The sequence below is a fragment of the Vulpes lagopus genome, chromosome 3 (assembly GCF_018345385.1).
Source record: "Vulpes lagopus strain Blue_001 chromosome 3, ASM1834538v1, whole genome shotgun sequence".
Taxonomy (NCBI): domain Eukaryota; kingdom Metazoa; phylum Chordata; class Mammalia; order Carnivora; family Canidae; genus Vulpes; species Vulpes lagopus.
Window position 1 is genome coordinate 38,812,681 of NC_054826.1, and position 25,288 is coordinate 38,837,968.

General features: G+C 35.2%; 1 protein-coding gene across 2 annotated transcripts in view; it reads right to left on the bottom strand.

Moving 5' to 3' along the window:
* The window catches only part of GABRB2 (gamma-aminobutyric acid type A receptor subunit beta2), a 241,771-nt gene that overhangs the window by 32,883 nt on the left and 183,600 nt on the right, over nt 1-25,288 (bottom strand). The window contains exons 7-10 of one of the 2 annotated variants that reach the window (XM_041746851.1): nt 13,682-13,819; nt 11,824-11,976; nt 8,262-8,506; nt 3,625-3,738 (exon numbers count right to left, since the gene is read on the bottom strand). In XM_041746851.1, the coding sequence (XP_041602785.1) occupies nt 3,625-3,738; nt 8,262-8,506; nt 11,824-11,976; nt 13,682-13,819 (650 nt within the window). The remainder of the gene's footprint in view (nt 1-3,624; nt 3,739-8,261; nt 8,507-11,823; nt 11,977-13,681; nt 13,820-25,288) is intronic. The other variant, XM_041746852.1, reaches the window with a different exon arrangement.

The window sequence follows — 25,288 nt, forward strand, 5'->3', positions numbered from 1 at the left end:
CTCTAGTCAGATTTTCTGTTCAACTATTTCTTAGTTGTCTATCCTTAAGCAAGTTAATTACACTCTCTGGGTCTCAGTTCATCATCTATAAAATTATAATTATTACAACAAAGGATAATACAAGGACTATGTCATGGCATAATATATATGAAGTATCTAAAAACAAAAAAAACATTCAGTAAGTATTCATTATTATAATCATTGACATCAGATTTTTTCTATTCCATTTTATTCCATTCCATCACTTAATGATGTTTAGTCTGCTGTACCTGTTTTACATATTCATTCTGTTTTTTTATAACTGATTTTTCTCCCTGCACTTCTCTCCATTTGGCATGATTTTTTTACAATCTGAATTCTGTGTTACTGCCTTGGTTTTTTGCCACACTTACTCTCTTTCTTACTGTTTTAGATTCAGTTACTAGTACCTAAAAGATTGTATTGTCTTCATTTTTGCCTTCTTAATTCACCTTCTAGCTTCTTGTTTGTCATCCCATCCTTGATCTTTTGTTTCATATTATCTTTCAATTTTTGGTGAGGGAAATTTTAATTTATCCTGAAATATATTTTTTCCAATAAGAGTTATTCTCAGTCTTCAGCATCCTGAGTTACTTTCTCTCTCTACCCAAGAAGAAAGACAGAGACACGGTCATTTATAGTTCTCTTGCAGAGCTACCATGCTGTTTCTGTGCTTAGATGCATCTAACGTGTCTCCCCATTTGCTCAAATATAGCTTGCATGGATTTGGCTGGGTTCTGCTTGCATGAATACTGGCCCTGCTTATGCCTCTCTGTCTCTCTGTAGAACTTCAGTTTGAGTTGAGTGTTAATTGTTTTTCTTTTGTTTTTCTATTGCTGTTTCACTTTCTATGGCTTTTGAACGGAGAAGATATAGGTTTTAGATTCTTCTACCTTCACTAACACTTTTCCAATTGGACACAGGCATCAGTTTTCTGTCTGTCATTTTAGGGGCTGAGTGAAACTGTGTGTGTTTGTGTGTGTGTGTGTGTGTGTCTGTGTCTGTGTCTGTGTACTGCCATGCTCTCATATGGTGCTGATAGGTATGTAAACTATAGTAGAACTTTACTAGAGAACAACGTGGCAATCTGTATCACCATTTTAAAGACACGTACTATTTTTACCCAGAAATCCATCTTAAGCAATTTATCAAGAATTGATGGTGTGCAAATATGTCAGCAATGTAGTGCTTAGAATTGTTTATAATGGAAAACCACTTGGAAACAATGAAAATATCTAACAATAGGTGCTCATTACATAAATTATGGTACATATACTAATAAAATATCTTATAGCTATTAAAATGGTATATATTATATTTGAAGATACAAAAAAGCAAGTGGAAAATAGCAGTATACACATAGCAGAGCAAAGTCTTTAAATAGGGGTATGTCACTACCTATGAATAAAAGGCATTTTGACAATGATTACAACTGGGTGTGGAGGTACAGAAAGTTTTCATTGCCTTTTATACATTAAAAAATCATGAATTGGTTTTATAATCAGAAAAATAGTTATAGAACTAAGAAAAAATGAGAAAGATACACACTGTCTTCTAACATCTCCAGAAAAATAGTAGCTATTTATCAAGTGCTCTCTCTCTGGAATTACATAAGACCCTTAAAATAATTATCTCATTTAATACCCTCAGCAGCTCCAGGAGGCAGAAATTAGTATTTTTAGTTTCTAGTTGAGGAATCTGAAGGGTGGAAAGGTTAAACACATCTAATGCCACATAGCTCATAAAAGACCATGCCTGAATGTAAACCCAGTTCAGTTTGATTCTAAAAGTCACCATTTTTCCAGTGGACCTTACTGCCTCTGAGGATTTTCACATGCATCTTGATGTTTTTACAGGCATATTTAATAGCTAGCTCACTTTTCAAACTTTTGAGTAAGTCCTTATTTCATACACTAAATTTGAACTTAAAAGAGAACTCAAAAGACAGAATAAAGACATACCCAACAACAACAAAAAAAGCATAAAAGAAGATAACATTAAGATTCATATTTCAATGTAAATCATTGGACATTCTCTTTAACATAATGTTTTATGAAATAGGGTAAACTCTTACCCTTAACAAATGAGGATCTAAATCATGATATCAGAGAGTATCATTAACTTTTTGAAGCCATCAGTTGAAAAATTTAATGCACCTAAGAGGTGAATTTCCTTTGAAATATTCTCACAATCTGGAGATTTTCCTGAATTTTCATATAAATTTACCCAGTCACTGGAACAATCATGCAGTATACTTTGGTTTTGGTTTTGAAAAATATAACATTCTTCAATCGGTGTTATCACAAACCCAAATTCCAACTGTCAAATGTGTTTTCTTCTAAATGATTAGCATTCTACCTAGAATACTGCCCAACCAAATCGCTGTACTTCAATTTCAACAAGATAGCTAGACTTAAAAACAAGAACAGCAGCAACAACACAAATGAGATAGCCTAAGAGAACAGACATGGTAGGGGCTGGGTGTTTAGGGGACTAGGGCTAAACTAGTGATGCCAAAATTTCAAACATCTCTTCTCCTGGGATCTACCTAATACCATTTATCAGACTTTGTTACTATGCACACCACAGCCAAGTAAGTAAGTTAAAAGGCAGGTTAAAACACCAAAACAGAGTAGCAATTTAATAGATAAACCATACCTTTCTCCCACCCCATAGGCAATAAAAGTTTGGAATTGAGGAACCTTGAGTCAGAACAGTAACATTAGGGAGGAAAATGATACTCAGAGATTCAATAATAGTTTATCAAGCATCAAGTCCTCATAGGAAAGATTCACAAGCATTCACTATCATTCACTGCCTCACCAAGAAATAGAAAATTTAAAAATATGTAGTTGGATAAGTAGTGGATGATAAGGTAGAATGGTGACAATTCTTCTCCAATGTGGAGGGAGATATGGAAGATTTGCCAATTAAGAATTGCAAACACGTAAGGATTCAGAAACTAAACTGTTAAGTATTAGACAAAAAAAAAAGTTTTCTTTGGAATTCATTTAAGTCAAGAGCTATAACAAGGAATAATCTCAATTACTGCCTTTTACCTATCATTATAATAGTGCTGAGTCCATCAAGGTAATAGTTATTTGTAATCTATATACCAATAAAGCAACAAGGACTTGATGCAAACATAACATTCCTAGACATAAATTAATAATCTAGGACAGAAAATATAGGTCTCTAAGTTCTGAGCCAATCAACAGAAGGATGTATAATTCTCTATCTATCCCACTAGCCAAAAGAAACACAAGAAAACTAAGAAATGCCACGGCATATAATGACATTCTATCCTCTCAATACAAATGAAAAGGAATCTCAAAATATGATGCACTTGGTTTCTTTCTCGAGCACAATAATAATGACTGAGTGGAACACTGAAACTTAGGCTCATCACAGCTATATTAAAAACAAACAAACAGGAAAACCCCATTAGGGTCTCATGAAAATATTTAACTTATTTCCAAGTCTCTGTGGATATAATAAGTCCATTGGTTATCTGCAAAGACCCCATACATTATTTTACAGGGAACAGCTAAACAAATTGGCTCCAACAGAAATACAAATAAATGGATTAAAAACTGGCTATCTAACCGTATACAGAGAGAAATCGTAATTGGTAGTCCGTCTAGTTGGGGAGAGGTTTCCAGTTGGGTCCCACAAGGATCGATATTGGGTCCCATTTTGTTTAATATCTTTATAAAAAATCTGGAAGACAAAGTAGAGAATGTGCTAATTAAGTAGACTGATGCCACTAGATGAGGATTTGTGGTTAAAGTAAATTGGATATAGATAAATGCTATTGGTCTTTAGAAAGAGTAGAATTTTGAATTAGCTGTATTTTTTTTAAATGATAATTAAAAAAAATCTAATTCCAAGCACTAGAAATAAATAGATTTAAAAAGTTTTAGTGGCTTTGCATAACAAAAATTCAGGCATAATGGAAAAAGGCAATACAGAGATTCACAACACCTATGAATGTAGAATAAAGGATACTCCCCAAATGGAGATCTTTTGGCACAGCTTTATTTGGAAAATTGGTAGTTGTGGCTCCCTCAATGCAATTAAGATATTGGAAGCTTTTCAGATATGTAGGAGTCAAGGTGCTGAAAAGGCAGAAGTAACAAATTCTCAAAGATAAATATATATAAATATAGTTAGCTATTGGCAGCAAAATAAACAATGAACAACATAAATCTTAAAAGAAAGGAGTATTGAAACGTAAAGGCATAAGCAAGAAAAGGAAGTGAAATTAATCAAGAGCAAATTCTATAAGGAAACACACACACATACACACACACAAATAGAAGAATGCAAGGGATAATAGGAAGAGCTCTCCTAATACTAGGGTAGAGAGAGAAAATATAAATATAAGTATATATATGTATATATATATATATATTCATTAACAACTCCAGAAGACAGTTGGAAAAAAGTAGATCTTTTGTTGGTTTGAGGTTTACTGAAATTCCTTGGTATTCTACAACTTCATTTGCTACATGGAGACAATGAAAGTGATGCTGTTTGTTGGCCATGGACTCTCATGAGTAAACAGATTTTTTTTTCGGGTGAAGTCAACTGAATTGAATATATGGACTAACGTGGAATTAGCTTTTAAATTATATGTTATTTTTGTACTTCCTAGCATAGCAGAATGTATACCAGACTGGGAAATCCAGATCAATCTCAGAAATTTTCATTTTGTTATGCAAACTTGGATATTTTACTCTCCTTTAGAGCCTTAGTTTTCACATCAATTACATGGCAAGATGAAAATTGTTTTAAGAGCTGCATATACTTTTGTTAAATTAAAAACACGGGAAACCAATACAGAGAAGAGATTGGAAAAATGTGGAAGTATGCCACTGAAGCTATAGTTGGCTTCCACCTGGCTAGCCTTCCCATTTTCATCCCTCCCTGACCTCAGGACAGAGCAAAGTTTAAAAATCACTTTAGATGATCTGACATGCTGCTTGCATCTCTAGGAAACTATCAAGGGAAGCTAAAAAGGTCAATCTCTCTCCTAGTGACTGATTTTTCTAGAGCATCTAACAATACTTAGCTGATTATATGTGCCCGAGCTTTTGGGGGGGGGGGGGAAGAAAAAAACAGAATTACAGTTGAAAAGAAGGGACATTCTTGATAAAAAAAAAAAGTAGAGTGGCATTATTCATGATGCCAACACAAAAGAAAGTGATGTGCAATCAGAGCCTTATGTAGATCTCTTTTAACTTTTCATGCTGGGATAAAAAAGAAACCATGGGAATCTGGAATGTGAGATGGTTACTTTTTTGCTTTAATCAAATCAGGATGGCTCTAAGTATTCTGGCCTAAGAAATGATAAAGTTTGTAGTTGGTTTGCTATAGACTTTATAGCTAACACTTGTTGAAAATTATTTCCTTGCATTGGCTTTAAAACTTCTAACATGAAACATTCCTCAATAGATAGTACTCTCTTTTAGGAATAGGACTGCACCGTGTATGCTATATATTTACTGTGCAAAATATACAAAGAAGCTTTGGCAATATGTCTGGAGACTGTAAATTTTACTTTAAAAGTAAGAATTCCTATCATCTATAATATTTTAATATTTTATTAGTATTTACTACTTACTGTTTACTATATATTGAGGACTATGTTACCTTTCTATACATTATCACAAGTAATCTTCATAATAACCTATGAGAGAAGAATTAACCCCATTTTTACAGATAAGGAAACTGAATGGTGAGAGTCTTTCTTGTTTGCTTATTTTGTTGTTTATTATGTATTATCACAAAACTGTAAATGGACGGTAAACACTGAAACTGACTAACTCCAAAATACTTGTTTAGAACCGTTGTATTAAATGAAAACTTCTGATGTCTTGATATTATACATCTTGATTAAAGAAAGTGGAGAAACCACTTGTGTTTAAGAGATTTAAGAACACAACAAGCATCCTGTATTTTTCAGGACCTCAGTTTCCTATATTTGAAACTAGAAGACTGGATTAGAGTAGGGTTTTTTAACCTCAGCCTTATCGATATTTGGGGCTGGATGTTATGAGGAGGCTGTTCAATGCACAGAAGGGTGTTTGGCAGCATCCGTGGCCTCTATTCACTACATACCAGTAGCAATCCCCTCCTCCCAGTTTTGACAATCCAAAGTATAGACATTGCCAAAGATCCTCTGGGGGAAAAATAGCTTGTATTTTGAGAACCATGTACTAGAAGAACTCTGGTATCTTTTTTGTTCTCTCATATTCTAGGCTCTGAATTGTGGATCCAACTTCAGCCAAGAAGATGGGCTTTACACCACTGCAGGGTACTTGCCCAGTAAATCATTCTCTATCTGCATCTCAGTACATTGAATTTAAACTCTGAAGCTCTCCAGGTTCAGTCTACTATAAAACTGCCACTCTCCGGCTCTTAAATTTATCATTTAAATGCAAATTGGGATGAAAAAAATAGAGTAGATGAAAGTGAAAAGAGATCAGATGTTATCTTATTAAGTCAGCATTTCATTAGGCAATTGATTTAGACTCATTTCAAACTGCAGTCCTATGAGATAGTTTTGTTTGTTTATTTATTTATTTATTTATTTATTTATTTATTTATTTATTTATCCAAAGCTACTATTTCAGAGAAATCATAGAATTGGTTTAAAAGGCGTTGTTTCATTTGACAGACTGAGAGGGCCATAATGCTAGCTTGGAACCTATTGACAGATTCTAATAAGTGAAACCTCAGGTACTGTAAAGAAATTGACAATTTTCTAGACCCATGGTTCATTAGCTTTCGAGGGCCATACTTAAAATTTACATTATTACAAATATCATCTCCCAGGGAAGGAGTGACTTTTCTTAGAGAAAGTCCAAAAAAAAAAAAATGGCCTATGGATATGTGAGAACATTAGTGATCTAGAAGCTTTCATTGGGTTTGCTCCAAATAAAATTCAACTGTAGAGATTATTTACAGTGTGCTATCCTTGGAATTCAATTGAAGTTAGAAATATTAAAATGTCAGTTAAATAATGATTGATATGGTTAATAATTCCAGATAGTTTAAAAGTATTACTGTTTTCCTAGTTTCATCACTATGATCTATTTTTTAAATTCAGCTCTATGCACTACTTTATAAGCATTATTTATGGCAGATATTAAAATAAGACCTTGTTTTTTGTCTAATATGAAGGATTTAAATTTCGACTATAGGAAAATACATATATAAATATACTTTTTAGTGCAGAAAGCTTGATAGAGGAAGCCAGGTGAAGTCACATTTGGCTAGTAAAGAGGGATAGATCCATTGGGATGGCTGTCAAACACCTCAAAATGGAGATTCTAAATCTTGGCTGCAAATTAGAACAACATTTGAAGAATTTATAAAAAATATGATGCCCAGGCATAATATAGTACATTCAATTAAGAATTTCTGGGAAAGGAACCCAGGCTTCAGTATTTGTTAATGCTCTCCTAGTGATTCAATTGGGTACTCAAGGTTTACAACCACTGCCTTAAAGACTAATCAGGGTTTACAATTGCATGGAAATCATTCTTTGACTATACGTAATTTAAGCAAGATGGTGTCTCTTATAGTCACGTGCTTCAGTGATTTTAAGTGGTATGCATGCAAGGCATTAAGTGATTATCTGTCACTGAAGGAGGAAACTATTCTTTTTCCCCTCCACTTGTCTTTCTACTCTTCTGATGACTTCAAAGAGGAAGACTTCTTTTGTTGTTTGTGTCTCTATTGTACATCTCTGTACTTGTTTATCTCCCTTTTAAATCAGAGAATGGGCTCAGGCTTGAGCCTTCATTTAGTATAGCCTAGAATTTAATAATGTCGTTTCATATTTCTTACTTAAGATTATCTTCCAGCAAGTAATATTGATTTAAGTGATATAAAATTTCCTTTTTTAATTAAAGTGAGTAAATATAAATAAATATAAAGTAAATAATAGTATACATTATACTCATATTTGGAAAATGTCACAAGGGTAGTTCTCAGATGACTATGGTTTGGGCAAACCTAGTGTTAAGTAAGGTAAGGGGTATCCAAAAGTTGTATCATGAGCTTTTGGCCCTAATTGTGCCTCCATCACTAATTAACTTTATGATTTTGGAAAAACTACCCATTCTCTTCCCTGGGCCTTGGTTTCCTCATTTGTCAAACAAGGCTATTAACCTATATTGCTGGCATTCTTCTATGAGTTTAACAAGCAAAGAGGGCTTGCCCTCTGAATTTACCTTGTTGACATCCAGGCGCATCTTCTCATTGTTGGCACTAGCAGCTTTCTCAGCTGCTTTCTTTTGGCGTTGGGGTCCCCTCCCAAAAAAGATGTAGTTGACCAAAGCATATTCCAGAAGGGCCATGAAAACAAAGACAAAGCACCCCATAAGGTACATGTCAATGGCCTTCACATAGGGAATTTTAGGGAGAGTCTCCCGTAGGTGGGTATTGATCGTGGTCATTGTAAGGACAGTTGTAATTCCTGAAAAAAATGGTAGAGTTAGAATAATAATGTTCCTGTTTCCTGGATACTTTCCTCGTAGTTAAAGTTAATTGTACTTGTTTACTCATTCATATATGCCACAAAATACTTACTGAGTACTGATTGCATACCTGCCCTGTGATAGGCCCTGGCGATACATTTAAATCATTAATTTACAGTAGCATTAATCACTCTGAAACTTTTCCTTTATTTATATTTTTATATTTATAGTTATATATCTTGTGAGGGGCTAGAGATGTGAATTAAAGGCTATGGTAGACATGTATGTTGGGTGAGCATTGATGATACAGAGAAGATCCTAGTTGAGTTTCACGATATGGCAGGATACAGGTGAGGAAGTGGAAATCTGGAACTGAGTCCTGAAGGATACATGGGGGATACCAAGCAACCAAGGACTGGAGGTTAAAGGTGTGGTAGAGAGAGCTTTTGTAAAAGGGTGCTTTGTGTGTGGGGGAGAAAGTACTTGGCCTATCAAAAGCATCTCAAGGAAGTCAGTGTCAGTACATTTTAGGATATGACAAGAAGCACAATGAGGAGAGTGAAGATTAAGTAAGGCTGCATAATGGAGAGCCATATATACAGAGCCTAATGGGGAGTCTGAACTTAAAACTGAAGGCAAAGTGGGGCCATTAACCAGCTTCAAGCAGGGAGGCATAGGGACAAATTGTGTTTAGGACAAACATTCTGGTACTAGTGTGGAGGACAGAAGGAAAGCATAAGAGATAGGAATAAAGAATATCAGCTAATAGTTTTCCAGAATAATCTAAGTAATAAAGAGAAAATAAATTAAATAATCATAATAGTACTGAAATCCATGAATACATTATACAAATGATATATACAAATGACTATAAAAATTTGGAGGCTGGAAATGATCAGTAACAGAGGCAGGTGTCTAGCCTTGAGGTTTCTGGATTGGGCAATTAGGCATGTAATGCACAGATAAAATAATATAGAAGCATTATGAATATGGGAAATGGCATACTGGATCAGGTTATAATTGTTCATCCCACTGAGTGGTCATTTCCAACAGTGAAGAGCAGTTTCCCTCTATAATTGGAGGGAAAGACAGAGAAAGGCCAGGTAAAAGCACTGGGAGTTCAGAGTCCTGAACTTGTCCCAGAGTATGACAAGTTCGACTTTTATAGCAAAATAATGATGTAAAAATAGAGCCCAGAGATCAAGATCACACAGATGGGAAACTGTAAAATCAACATTTGAATGGGTGTCTCTGACTCAGAAAGCTGAGTTAAGTTTCATTTCTATGATTTTTTGGGAGTATAAGTTTCTCACTTTAATTTTATCTCTTTAAAAAGAAAATAGTTTTTGTATTGTTTTTCTACATGCTCATAAAACAGCTACAGAAAAAATAAATTTGCACATCTGATTTTGAACAGGGCCAGAAAAACTCTGTTCTTGCTTTAGATCTAGGTGTCTTAGAGTTTTTGTATTTTTTCTAGAACATCAGCCATTTTGAAACATTTCCCAGTTTTGTTTATCTTTTCATTATTTCAACTAGATTACTCTGTTCAACATGTATATTATAAAACTAAAAATGCTGACTTTGCTTTTTATTTGTCTCATTTTAAGATATTTCTGACTCAAGTAATAAATTACTCAGATTAAAAACCATTTTACAAATTTCTTTTAAAAAAGTAAATAATTTATTATTATTCCTGTAATAGACATAAAATTGACAGTAGATTTTCACTTTGGAATAATATGATATTTACAAATTCCATTCATTACTTTATTCAGCAAATATTTACTGAACACCATTCATTGTGTGAAATATCACAGGTATAACAGAAGCAAAATTAGATATGGACCTTTCTTCAATGTATCTTTCAGTACCATGAAGAAAAAGGACAACACAAACCAAATAAATATGAATTATAACTGCAGTTGGTTTACAAAGGGAAGTTCTCTAGTATTTTAAAATAATATATCATAGATGACTAGACTCAATCCAGGAGGTTATTACTTCTTTCCATCTTGAACCACCACAATTTCACCTTAACACAGCAGCCAGAGTTATCCCTTTCAATCTGAAATCAAATCATGTCACCTCTTCACTCAATGACTCTCTAATTTCACTCAGAATAAAAGTAAAGCCTTTATCATGGCCCTGCAACTGCTTCAGAATTTTATAGTCCCCTCTCCCCAACTAATCTTGACCCTTGAATTCCCTCTTGCATTCTGGCCACCTCACTGACATCCTTGGCACTTTCCTCCATCAGGGCATTTGTAGTAGGCTGGGTTATTCCTATTCAGACATCTAAGTAACTCTGTCTTAAGTATTTGTTCCATTGATAGTTTCTGAATGAAGTTAACAATGATTATTATTGTAAACTGTACCTCTTGGCATATCCAACTGCCCCTACATCTTGCTTATTTCCCTCTATAGACTTACTGTATTACCTAGTTCACATGTTAAACAAAATAAGTTTATTGTTTTTTTTACTGCTGGCACATCTTCCATAAGGGCACTGTTTTATCTCTCGTGCCTAGTAAATTTGGCACATAGTAGGTGTTCAACAAATATTTGTGGAATGAATAAATGAATGACTTCTCTAAGGAAGTGATGATTGAATTGAAATTTCAGTGGAGCAGTTAACAGCCCAACATTTTAAAGGGCTTAGTCAGAACTCAAAATAATAAAAATAGTGTAAAATATCATAATTTACTATATCTGGAGTTAGTAACATAAAAATGTTCATGAAATATAATTTATTCTCTTCCTCTGGTATTAAAAATAGAAAAAAATCAAGCACAAGATAAGCAGCGCTATGGATGATTTCCCAGTACTCTTACTTTGTTGTCTTCTGCCCTCTACCATGCTACTGCAAAATCTTAATAAGACTTTAGAAGTCTTTTTCCTCTCTGTTGGTTACATAATACATTTCCTTGTCTTCCACTCAGAGAGAAAAAAAAGAAAAGATGGAAGGAGCTCTACCAGGTAAGGAATTACTGATGCAAATTGAACAATTATCAAGTGATATTACATGAACTATGCTTCAATAAAAATATTAAACTGATGGGACTAATTTCATTACCAACTGCTATATGGTTAACTAATTTTGACATGAAAGAGTTTTAATTTGTATTTAATTGATTTAATGCTGAATTAGATAAGCCAAAGTCTCACAGCCAAATTCTTGTAATGTGCATAGTCCAATCTTGCCACACATCATAAATACCAGGGTAAAGAAAGCATGCGAGTGGACATGCCTGCACATACACACACACATGAACACACAGAGTCACGCTCCATAAGCAGTTAGAAAATAGCCTACCTAATGCCACTCTTGCAGCTGATGCATCATAATTAATCCAGAAGGAGACCCAGGAGAGGATAGTGATCAGGATGGAAGGCATGTATGTTTGCAGAATAAAGTAACCAATGTTTCTCTTAAGCTTAAAGCTGAGGGACAACCTTGGATAGGAACCTAGAAAGGCAATTTTAGAACATCATCATTATCAATCAGTATTTATAGGATATTTCCTTTTAAGGACCCTAAATCATTTGTTTATTTTCCTTAAATTCAATTTTAGCTCCTGGTGAAGCACACTTTTTCCTGCAAAAGTAGTCTGAGGACACTGGGCTTTTAATTAGCAAGAGTGACTCAGTGTTAAGTACACCCATGATGCCGTGTAATTAAAAGACTTTCAGATCTTCCATGTTCAGCCTCCAGCACTGGATCAAAGATACTCATTCTCTATAGCTATGAAGACAAGATAATTTGGAACAGCCCCATTGTTCTACCTCAGTGGTTTCTCAACAAGGCCATACTGTCAGATTTTTTGTTTTTGTATATAAGAATAAGGCTGCATAGTCTGGTCATATTTTGGAAGTTTCTTCACAAGCCATAGAATTCATTGTAAATCTGGGATCAATGTTAGGGCAACTCCCTAAAGTTTTGTGAAGGTTTTCGTGTATATGGATCATATTATTTTCTAATTCCATTGATTCTATCAAAGTTTTAAAGGGATTCCTAACTCATCAAAAAGTGGAGAATCCCTGTTTTCAAAGAATATTTGTGGGAGACAAAACTAAAGGATCAAATTCAGGATCAAATTCCTGAAGCTGGGTCCTTTGATTGTGATGACCTGGGGAACTACTCTTTAATAACTTTTTAAACAAGATACATAACTGAACATAGTCTTAGAACATAGAAAAGTCACAGTGATAAGTAGAGTCTGTTGGGAGTGATATTCTTCCTAATATTAAAAGAAAACCATCTAGCTATCTTGGGCTCAAGTAAATGTCATAATATTGAAGAAAGAATATTTTAAGTGTGAACTCATTTCTATAGTCTCAGGGATTCAAAGGACCTCAAATTTAGGAAAAGTTTCTGATAATTATTTTTTAAAGCTAGAGGCTACATTATATTCTTACTAAGTCATACAACTCTTACTTGAAGAAGTTTGCAGGGAAAGGAAGTGCCAGAGTCCTTAGCAGAAGTATGATTAAAAATGTATGGTTACAGTACTAGCTATTCCTGTGCCTGGGGAATTCATTCCAATAAGAACAACATAAAAAGAAATATTCCTGTGGGTTTATTGTTTTTTCCCTTTAATGAGTATATAGCAAAGTATTACTTTCCTGAGCTTTTTTGTTAAAATTTTATGCTGACGAAAACCAAATTTGACAACCTAAGACCTCAATGCTGGAAGAGTAACAGTGGAGAAAGCAGCAGCATAATCTATCTGAACATCTGGAAGGGCTTTTACCTCCAAAACAGAAGGTAAGACTACATAAAGAAATTCCTAACCCTTAAGGAAAATGTGGAATTCTTCTACCTTACTGCCTCTAGAGAATTTCATCATAGTCAGACTTGAGCGAACCATTACTCGGCTCTCCCCAGTATTTGTCAACAGGTTATTAGGAGTTCTGTCTTAATTTCTCTTTCTGTATTCTGTCTCTAACTATTAATTTATTCTTGGTAGATGAGCTTTGTTGGGGGTGCCTCCTGGGAAATAAATGTATGGGTCCCCAGTGAGCAGTGAGCTTGAGGAGGAACTGAAGGTTTTCAGTAAATCTAAATCTCTAGTCATCATCTTTCCCTGGGACTCTAATCATAATATAAGTGAACTTTTTTGACAAAATGTGCTCAAGCCCCTTTGCCCTTACCCCTCTTCCCTGATACAAACCTGTGGAAAAAACAACCTTCTTGGTAATAAGTTTGTAATCCACAATAGAGAACTGTGGAAGTTCAATCTTCGTCACTCCTGTTACTGCGTTATCATCCCCACGCCAGTAAAACTCAATGTCGTCAGTGGTATATCCATCTGTAAAAAGAAGAACACACACACACATACACACATATATAGGTACACAAAACAACAAACAAAACAGAAAAAAAATACTTATTTAAAAGATGAACTATGTTAATGATAACAGTCACAGCCAAAGGCTACTATGTTCAGTATCATGTTAGGTACCTGAAGTATATCACCACATTTGGTTTTCCCCAGAATCTCATGAGGGCAGTATACTTAGGCCCACAGGAAGCTACAAATGTTTACTGAAATTAATAGCTTGCAAGTAGGAAATAGTATATAGTTCTGACTTGCACCTTGGTTCATCTGATTATGAATCTCGTTTTCTCAAATATTGTCATATTATTACATGACCCTGGATGGTACCCTAGGAGAAGACCAAAGCAGAGAAAAATATAGCTGGAGTTATCAATGAAGTATTAAATGCTATCGAACTCCCCCATACAAAATTTTTGAATTATAATATATTTGGTTTCAAGTCAGAAGAGTAGCAATTATGAAGAAGTGAGTCATCATTTTTTAAATATTCATAGATATTATCTCCAAGTTTGATTTTGCAGCATATCTCAATTCCAAAAATATCCCCTTCAAATAACCCAGAACAGTAGTAATTCTCATAGTTTTAAGGAGTAAATACAAACATATTGTGTGCACTATAAATGCACAGTACATTTTGGAGACATGTTTCTACTTATTCAACAGTTATTTATTGAGCACCTAGCATGCTCATCACTGCACAGCTGCTGGGATAGAGCTCTGTATAATAAAAATATGAAAAATATGCCCACCCTCCAAAGTCTCCCCTGCAAAGCACAAATTATATTTGTATATCATATACATGTCTTCAAAGAACTTTTGCATCTAGAGAGTTGAATGTTTACAAGTCTAGGAGGTAAGCAGGGCGGATATTACTTCCCAATTTAAAGCAAAAAAAAAAAAAAAAAGCCAGTTAAAAAAGACTAGTTAAGTTGTTTGCCTTCTGACATGTGGCAAGTTAGTATAATACAGGACTAAAATATCAGTCCTTTCACTCTTAGCTCTTATAATATTCATTAAATCATATTTCTTCCAAAGAGAGCAAGTCAATATCCAAAAAGTGGAAATTGATTATTTTTCAAAGAATTACAGTGCTCTTGGTGCACCTGGGTGGCTCAGCAGGTTAAGTGTTTGCCTTCAGCTCAAGTTATGATCCCAGGGTCCCAGGATGGAGACTGGAGTCAGGCCTTTGCCCCTGCATCCACCCCCCTTTGTGTGTACTCTCTCTCTCTCTCGCTTGCTCGCTCTCACTCGGCACTCTTTCTCCCTCTCTAAAATGAAATGAAATGAAATAAAATTAAATTAAAAAGAATTATACTGTTCTTGATTTGAGAACCTGTATCAAACATAGCACAGCTCAACGTCTTAACTTTGCCAGATATCTGCATTCCTCTTTGCTCATAAGAGCAGCCATCTTTATCTGATGCAGAAATACATATTTTTGGAAGAGTTCCTGAGAACTTGAACTTTTGGCTCCATATCTATAGGCTTTTAAATAAGTTAATTGTTTTTAAAAAGGCTTGTTTACTTGCAAACAAATCATAAGTTATATTATAATCAAAACTGTGATAAAAAAAAAAACAAAACTGTGGAGAGTTAATAGATTATACACCACCAGAATTTCATTATAATTTGAAGCCATTCTTGTTAATTTTTTTTTAATTTAAATTCAATTTGCCAACATATGGTATAACACCCAGTGCTCATCACATCATGTGCCCTCCTTAATGCCTGTCACCCAGGTACCCTCACTCACTTCATCTTCTGCAACCCTTTGTTTCCCAGATTTAGGAGTCTCTCATGGTTTGTCTTCCTCTGTAATCTTTCCCCACTAAGTTTCCTCTCCTTTCCTTATGGTCTCTTTCATTATTTTTTTATATTCCTCATATGAGTGAAACTCTATGGTAATTGTCGTTCTCTGATGACTTACTTCACTCTGCATAATACCCTCCAGTTTCATCCCCGTCAATATAAATGGTAAGTATTTATCCTTTCTGACGGCTGAGTAATATTCCATTGTGTGTGTGTGTGTGTATATATATATATATATATATATATATAGAATGAAAGAAGAATGAGAGTAAGTCAACTCTTACGTTTTCAAGAGAGAACACAATCTAAATTGGTGAAGAATGTGTTTCTAGTCCTCCACCTTCCTTACCTCAGTTTTTACCTTCCCTTGTTCATGATTACAGACCTTATCACTGAAGCTCCCCATAGGCAGACGCATGGGAATATCTATGGTGTTTCAATACAGTTGTATAGGAGATGCCTAATAATTGCTTAACAGGTAAAAATATCATTATTGAATATAGACTTTTGTCAAAATGCCAGCTATTTGACATGGTGCTTGCTAGATAATACCTGGCAGAGGAGAGTCACTTGGGATATATACATGTGCGGATTTGGGTGATGGTTGCTCATCCAAATGCTTGGCATTGTGGAGTATTCATAATGTTTATACTTCTGTCTCTTGCTTCCAATAAATATCTTCTGAGTGAATAAAAAAGTCACCCAATAGTAATAGAGCCCTTAAGAAAAATCCAAGGATTCATTATATATTTATCCTGATGTGATAGTTCAGCAAGTTGCTTAACCTTTCTCTGTCTTCCATTGTTTAATCTGTAAATTTTAACAACAACAACAGCTACTACATAGAATTGCTATGCAGGGAAAATGAATTGTTACTTATAAAATGCTTAGAACAGTACCTGATAGATGCTCAAAAAGGTTAGCTAATACTTTCTTTTCAAATAAAAATTATTTGAAAAGAAAAATGAATTCAAAGTTCATATTTAGTTGCATTTCACGTTGCTTCTATTTCATGAATACATGAGGAACTTGGACACAGAACCCTCCAACCTGTTTAGAAGTTGAAAGTGAAACATTTGAAGTTTATTTTGATGTCTAAGATGTTGGAATCTGAAATAATGGAGCAGCACATTTTAATACTTCTTGGCTACTACCGATCTTTAAAATCCCAATCTTCTTGACTTCATTTTGGGTTAACCAAGGATAGAATGTTGCTAATAGAAAGCACATGTAGGCTCTTGCATCACTGATTTTTGAAGATGAAAGACCAATACTCCATGACAGTGCCAGAGTGGTCAAGTTCAAAAGCCAGCTCAATATACTGCGTAGGGTAAACTGAGAGCAGACCTAGTTTTTCTTCTTCTTCTTCCTCCTCTTCTTCCTCTTCCTCTTCTTGTTCTTCATCTTCTCTGAAGGAATATTTAATGGTATCTCAAAGTGATTGAAAAATTAAACACACGCAAATATATATGACCTAACTTTTATAGCTTTCCTAATAATAAAGAGTGAAAAATACTTAGATATCTTTTAAAAGATATCAGGAAAAGATGCAGTGGAGCTTCTCAATGTCTTGCAAATTAAATTTATCTTTTGTATTTTATTCATGGGATTCCAGAACCTGAGTCACTAAATTATATTGTATTGTTATCATTAAAAAAATAACCCACATAAATTCAGATGGCCTATGAATAAACCAAAATATAAATTTACTGGAATTTCCCTGAAGGAATTAAAATTGTATAAAAATGTTAAAGTTCTGATCAGGATGAATAAATACGTAATTTTTTAAAAACAATTTTATTCATTTACTCATGAGAGACACAGAGAGAGAGGCAGAGACACAGGCAGAGGGAGAGGCAGGCTCCATGCAGGAAGCCCGACATGGGACTTGATCCTGGAACTCCGGGATCATGTCCTGAGCCAAAGGCAGATGCTCAACTGCTGAGCCACCCAGACATCCCAATAAATACATAAATTTAAAAATCTATATGAGATATGAATGATAGATATGTTGTTTTATATTTTTTTAAAAGATTTTATTTATTTATGCATGAGAGACATAGAGAGAAAGGCAGAGACACAGAGGGAGAAGCAGGCTCCATGCAGGGAGCCCAACATGGGACTCCAATAGGGGATCCCACCCTGGGCTGAAGGCAGCACTAAACCACTGAGCCACCGGGGTTGCCCTCTTTTAAATATTAATAAAGATATGTACTATATGAGATCTAAGAAGCAAAAGTGCCATTTTAAAAACATTCATATAGTAATTGAATATTCTCACAATTGTGACATTATCCTATTATATAACAGGGCATTTTAAAAAAAAAGTTATTTTTCTCTCTTTAGTGTCAGTCTACTTATTTATTTTGTTTTCTCCTAAGTAAATATTTTATTTTAGAAGGATTTTACTGTGTAGGGAATATGAACCTATACCAAGATATTAAACAGTAGGGGTTGGTGAGAGTATTTAGAAGAAATTAACTGTCAATGCCACCAGTTTTTTTCCTAGTGAGAAATTAAAATGACTTACTGTTCTCTTGTTATTTATTTAAACTTTGTTCCCTAATTGGACTGTTAAACATTCTAGGGTAATTATTTATTTGCTGTCTCCCATTGTAGCCAAATAGCAATAGTAACATTGTAGTTGCTTTATAGATTTTATTTATTTATTTATTTATTTATTTATTTATTTATTTGAGAGAGAACACATGCCCATGGAAGGCCATACATGGGGCGGGGAGGGGTAGGGAGACAGACAGAGAGAGAAGCAATCTTAAGGCAGCTTCACTCTGAGTGCAGAGCTGGAGGTAGGTCTCCATCTGAGATCATGATCTGAGCCAAAATCAAGAGTAGGGCACTTAACTTACTGAGCCTTCTGGGTGCCTCTGTAGTTGCTTTAAACTTAATTTTCAGTCATCATAACCAACTGGTGATGTCTGAGAATTATGGCCAGTGTTATTGGGACAATGCACTCTAGTCATGGATGATTTCAATTTTTAAGAATTATTTTATCTAAAATTTTCTGCCCTTCTATGTATCTCTCACAGTACTTTAAAAGCTTTTATGAATTGAACACCTCATTGTAAAAATTATAGCATGCCATTCTCCTATTAGTATTTAAAATTTATGTGGTTGCTATTATCAGTATATTAGTAACTATTCTTAAAACTTAATTTATATTCTGAGGAATACTAATCCTGTGATATGCTTCATGGAAAAGGATCTACAGTAAATGTATTTGGGAGTACCTGAATATTTTGGGCAGCCTCTTGTTAGTCACAAACAACACAGTACAGTTTAGGATATCTCTCAATAAAGAAGATATTGGCTTAATATTACCCCTGGAATTTTCCTCACTTATTTGACCAGACACATTGTTTTTTCAGGATATAAAAAAGAATTTACACAGTATAATGGTTCCATAAAATGCTGAAGTTATTCACAGATTTTAGGGTGATTTAGTTATGTTTCCCCTAAAACAAGGTCAGTACTTGAGAAGGCACATAGTACCTTGGGACCATATCTTGCTCTTTAGTGGATTAAATATATATTTTTCCTTCCAGAAGTTTCCAGAAGAAAAGAAAAAAAAAAACATTTGTAATAGCAACAGAGATCAAATTGTTTTTTAAGGCAGACAAACATGGCAGGGAAGTAGCATGACCAAACATTCAAGGAAAGTAAACCCTTGTCACATGACTAACTCAGTGACCACAATTAGAAGTCTATCAGTCCACAATCAGAATGGACTACTCTCCACACAGACTCCTATATGTTGTGCAAAGGTGCAAGACTGAATACAATCAATGCTAATTAGTTGTGGGAATTTTTCAAGAGGGAGAAAGAGAAACTCACTTGTCAACTACAATTCTTCAAATTCAGCAATTAAAGTATTCCGAAGACACTCTGAGTGATTACTCTGACTCCTTAATTGCATCCTATTCTTTACTCTTCTCTTTAGATGGACTGCTAGACACAAATGTTCTGCTGTCAAATCATTTCTTGGCCTTGAAGCTCAAATTAATCAGTGTAGGGTAGGTCAGACTTGATTTCCAAGTGGCATCTTAGTAAGGAACACCATCAAGTCATGGCCTGGTGTTTAACCTACATCAAAGATAATTTATTTTTTTTTGTTGTTATTAGCATTTTCAAATTCAAATATTTTTAAGAGGATAGGCAATAGATCATAATCAAGTAAAATGTCAGACTTTGTGCTCTAAAGATAATTTTTAGATTTCATTGCAAAATTCAGTATTGTTTTCTTTGTATGGAAGCAGGGTGCTCTGTGGCTGTTCCTGCAAATGTAACTCCATGATATGTTTCTTAAACTTTCTTATGTTTGTAGAGTTCAAGAAATTAAGCTGATGGTTGAGAGAAACCAATAATAATAATAATAGCCACAACAACAGGAGCGACTGCCATTTCACAGCCCTTATATATTGGGCACTGCCTTAACTCTTTACATGGTTCTGTCTAGAACCATGTAAACTAGACTGAGTTATGGTTACCAGGATTCTTCCCCTCTACTCAACCGTGCTTCTTCCATATGCATGAGTCCTAAGTCCTGAGGTAACATGGAAGAAGCAGAGAACTCTTAGCTAAACGGACAGGCCAGTGCTTCTCAAATGTAACACAAACAGAAATCACCGGAAATCTTGTTAAAATGAAATGTGAACTCGGATTAAGTGGGTGGAGCACAGGATTCCTTAGTTCTAATAAACATCCAGGGAGGGTAGATGGTGTTTCCCACATGGACTTACCTCTGCAGAATAAGTAATTAGGAGAACACTGCAGAGCAGATGGCATTTACTTTGCCATGGCAATCAGGCAAGGGATGTCCAGTATCTAGCCTGACCAAGAGATGAGCAATATATCTTCTGAACAAAAGTTTTATAGCTCCAAGGTTAAAATATTTTCTTCTAGCCTCTGTCTCTCTTATAAGAGATAAGAGGAGATGTTTCTCATGCTGTCTTTATCCAGAGACCTGGTTCTCTTCAATAAGCTCTGGCTTACAGTCACCAATAGCATAGAACAGAGAGATGGAGACAGCTCTTAAGGGTTTCTGCACATTTGTATTCACACCAGTTTTATTTGAATATTTAGGATGAAGAATAGTCCACTCTGGCATCAGATCTTTGTATCATTTGTTTATATTCTTCAATGGACAAGTCAACAGCCTTCAGGTTTCCCTCCTCCCTTCTTCTAATCTGTGCTACACATGCTGCTGTTATACTTCATTTAAAAACAGGTTGATATGTCATTTCTATGCCTTAAAAACCATAACAAAATAGAAAGCAAAAATGTGGAAAGAATTTCTTTACGGCCTTCTCAAATAGGCCCCGATTTAAAAGCAAATTATTCATTTAGACATTCAAAACTCTATCATGGAGCTTCTATATACCTCACAGCCTCATCTTCTGTAACACTTCTTCCTCTTCCAAAGCTCCCATCTTCTACCCATACTCATAATCCTTTGGCCTCCAGGCATTGGTTCAAGTTATTTCAGCTAACTGAAATATTTTCCTCACTCATACCAAATTTCTGTACAAGTTCAGGGCCAATCTCAACTTGCACCTTTCCCAAACTCCTTCTGTCTTTCCTTCCTGTTGTTTTCACAGCATTCTGCTTGAATTTCTACTCATATAGTTGTCACAGCCAGTTCTGCATCAGAGAGTTTGTGGATGTGTTGGTCTCAGCCAACAGGTGTAAGATTGCTGTACTGAACTGTCAACATGCTATCCCTTTAGCTGTGGTTCACCAGATCCCACTCCTGTGAGTGGAGTGATGAGCAAATGCTACTTACTGAATTGCAAGGTGGTAGGACTGCAAACTTGAGCATCATTAGTGACTTGGGACATTGAATTCCCATGCACCAGCCTTAGAGTCACTAAAAGAAAGGCAGTGCCATTGGTAGCAGTCCATAAGAGGCAGCTGCTATTTCGAAGCAAAGGCCATTGAGTCAAAAGAAACCTGCTGGTGTTGCAGATTTTTAATACATATTATCATTCTTGGGTGAACAACAGAACAACAGTTTCTTGGAGTGGCATGACTCTGGTCATGACTCTGGTCATGACCTTCTCTGAGCTGACAGGCTGGAGCAGATTTTGAAAACCATGCTGCTGCAAGAGCCTCCAGAGGCAGCCAATACCTACAGTGAAAATAGAATAATGCTCCCCAGTGACAAAGGGATTTAGTCACATGGAAGAGTTTCTTAGCTGAACAGTGATAATGGAATACATTTAAATTAACAAGGCCAATTGGATGGCCTAGGAGATGTGCACAGCTGTGTAATAAAATGCCATCATGTGTTATACCAACCCATTTGCTTTCTCATAAGGGGTGGCAGAGAAAGTGAAGGCCTAGTTTACTGATGTTGGAAGTGGTCTGGGCCTCTTCATCATAATTAGCCCATTCTCTCACACACCTTCACAGTGTCAAGGGTCAGCTGGAGACTCACACATTGAAGGGTATCAGGCAGGATGATCTTGTAGAGGATTTTTTAGTCTGAATGACTGGCTGGTCTGTGAAATGGACTGTTAGCATGTGTCTCTTTTTTTAAGATTATTTATTTATTTATTTATTCATGAAAGATACAGAGAGAGAGGCAGAGACATAGGCAGAGGGAGAAGCAGGCCCCATGTGGGAAACCCGATGAGGGACTTGATCCCAGGACCTCAGGATCGCAACCTGAGCCAAAGGCAGATGCTCAACCACTGAGCCACCCAGGCATCCCAGTATGTGTCTTGACTAGTAAGAAAAATTTTCACACTGCTCTTAAACTCCAGATATGAGCCCCCTTTTCTGTGCTTCCATAATATCCTGTATTAGCACTAAATAAGTTTAATTTAAATTATCTGGTAAGGAATCTTATCAAATACACTCTTCTCAGTTGTGAGTTCTCATTCAAACAGTGAGCACACATTCTTCAAATTGATATCCATGGCTTGGAGTGGAAAGGTAGTAAATACCAGATATTAGTACATTTGCCAAGATGCACTGGAATTGTGTTTGGTGAGGAGATATGTGAACAGCAGGAGGGAGGCTTTGGATACTCATGCATGCTAGCTGTTCTTATAAACATATATGCATAGTTAAATATGGCTGTTTTGTTTGGGGGAGTCAGAAATAATTCATTGAGGTGATCTACTGCAAGGGATTTTTAAAGTTGCTACTAGCTAACATTTTAAAATCATTTCCTGTGTGAAGCCACCATGTGCTTCACAAGCAGGATCTCATTTAATCCTTTTTATGCAAAAACTGTTATCCTCAGTTTATAGATGAAGGAACTACAATTTAAAGAGGTTAAGTGACTTGCTCAAATGTCAGAAATGGGAATTGAACTAAATTCCTCTCAATACCAGGGTCCAATTCCTCAGTAACTCTATTTACCATCTCTGTTATTCAAAGTCCTATTTTCAAATTATTCTGTAATATCACAGTAATATATCCATAATCATCCTTCTTAATGTATCTATGCCTTTTTTGGCAATGCGACTTTGCAGCTCCTCCCAAGAAGAGGTAAAGTATTTCCCTACACCTTGAATCTGAGCTGCTTTTGACACTTGTTTTAATCAAAGAAGTAACACTGAGCCAGTCTGAGCTGGGCTAGTGAAGGTTTGGCAGCTTCCCCTCCCTGTCTTTTGGAATCCTGCTGTCATGAAAGGCCTTGCCTAGCCTGTGGAGGAAGGGGGGGACCTGTGGCCACTCACTGACATCACAGCAGTCAACTAGCCCCAAGCCTGTGCCTGAGAACCATGTGTGAGCCTGGCTAAGAGCCTCGCAGCTCACCTGTAGCTTCCTAAGCAATAATAAATGGTTTCTGTTTTAATCCACTAGGTTTGGGGGTATATTATGAATTAGTAAAAGCTAATAGAGGATACTAGGTTCTGTAGAAAATAGAAAAACATATATATATATATATATATATATATATATATATACACATACCTTCATTTGCAGGATAAAATTCATACAGCGAGGTATTGCTTCAGAGAATCTCCAGCTGGTTTTATAAACATTATAGGCTCAGCCATATGGCATAACCCAAATCAGGAGACCCACCTAGGTTCCTATCCCAGTGCTGCTACATACCAGCTGTAGAATTTTGCATACTGTATATAAACTGTATATTCTTTAGAACTCAGTTTTAATACCTAAAAAAGTAAGTGGTTCTAAAAAACAGTCCTCAAATTTTTGGCCTTAGAACCCTTTTATATTAAAAGAAAATATTGAGAACTCCCAAAAGCCTTTGTTTATGTCGGTTGTACCTATTAATATATGCTATGTTAGAAATTAAAACAGATATTTAAAAATATTTATTCATTAATTTATTTAAAAGAATAATGATCCTACTTATATATTAATATAAATGACATTTCTGTGAATAGTAGCTATATCTTACAAAACACAAAAACTGAGAAGACTGGCATTGTTTTGTAAATTTGTTTAATGGCTGGCCTAACAAGACAGCTGAATTCTCATATTTGCTTCTGCATTCAGAGGTTGTGATCATTTGTTTCATGGAGCCTTTGGAAAACATGACTGTACATTTTGAAATAATGAAAGTGTACAAACCCAATAAAGGCTTATTTTTATTATGAAGGGAACTTTAACTTTGAAGACATTCTGAAGAGGTCTCACCAACTTTCCAGTGGCCTTGTAGATCACACTTTGGGTCATTGTTTCAGAGGATCTCTAATCTGAGATTTGGTTAAATTTAAGGATAGCTCCAAATAATTCATTTTAATTTAAATTATTAAGAACTACCCAAAACTAGCAACTTTGTTTCCTATTTTAGTAGGGAAAAGGGACCTCGAAAGATCATTTTTATTTCTTAGACTAAGTGTGTGTGTGTGTGTGTGTGTGTGTGTGTGCATGATTCTTGAATTTAAATGTAAATCATTTGGTTCTTCAGTGCAGTGAAATACTTGTGTATTTTTTTTTAAAGGAGTTAATGCATTTGTATACAATTGAAACGATTGTCCATCCATATCAGACCATCGATTTGGTGGAAATTGTACATATGTGAATGCAGTGAATTGCCAATTCTCATTTGGTCTCTAAATACCTATGCAGATTATTTCATATAAAGAAGACCCTGAAAGTGACATCATTAGTGCAAGCCAAGCATTTAACATTTGGAGCTTCTAACATGGAATAAAACATTTTCATCTTAAAAAATAGAATTGTTAAGAAAACAGCTAATGTAATACCTAAAGCCTTGATCAATGTTGATGCAAATCTGCACTTTTCTAAACTATTGATTATACACCTAGCTTGTGAATAAAATCATTCCTTAAATATAATTTTTTAAATGTTGACACCAAAGATGAAATATAGGACATGTATAAGATGCTTAAAACTAAATAGTCATCAAGATATGACCCAAATTCAGCCAGGCTAAGTGTAGCCTCCTTATATCTCTATAGTTTTGTTGTTGTTGTTGTTCCAAGCTGAATAGAGAATTAGCTTACTGTGGTGATTTTAATAAAATGTCCACAAATTCTTTAATATTGCTACTCACAAATGGTGAAGCTTAACTTCTGTCTCTTGGAGCGTGGGCTGGACTTAGTGATATAGAATACAACAGAAGTGTATAGTCACTTCTGAGATTATGTTATACAAAGACTGAGG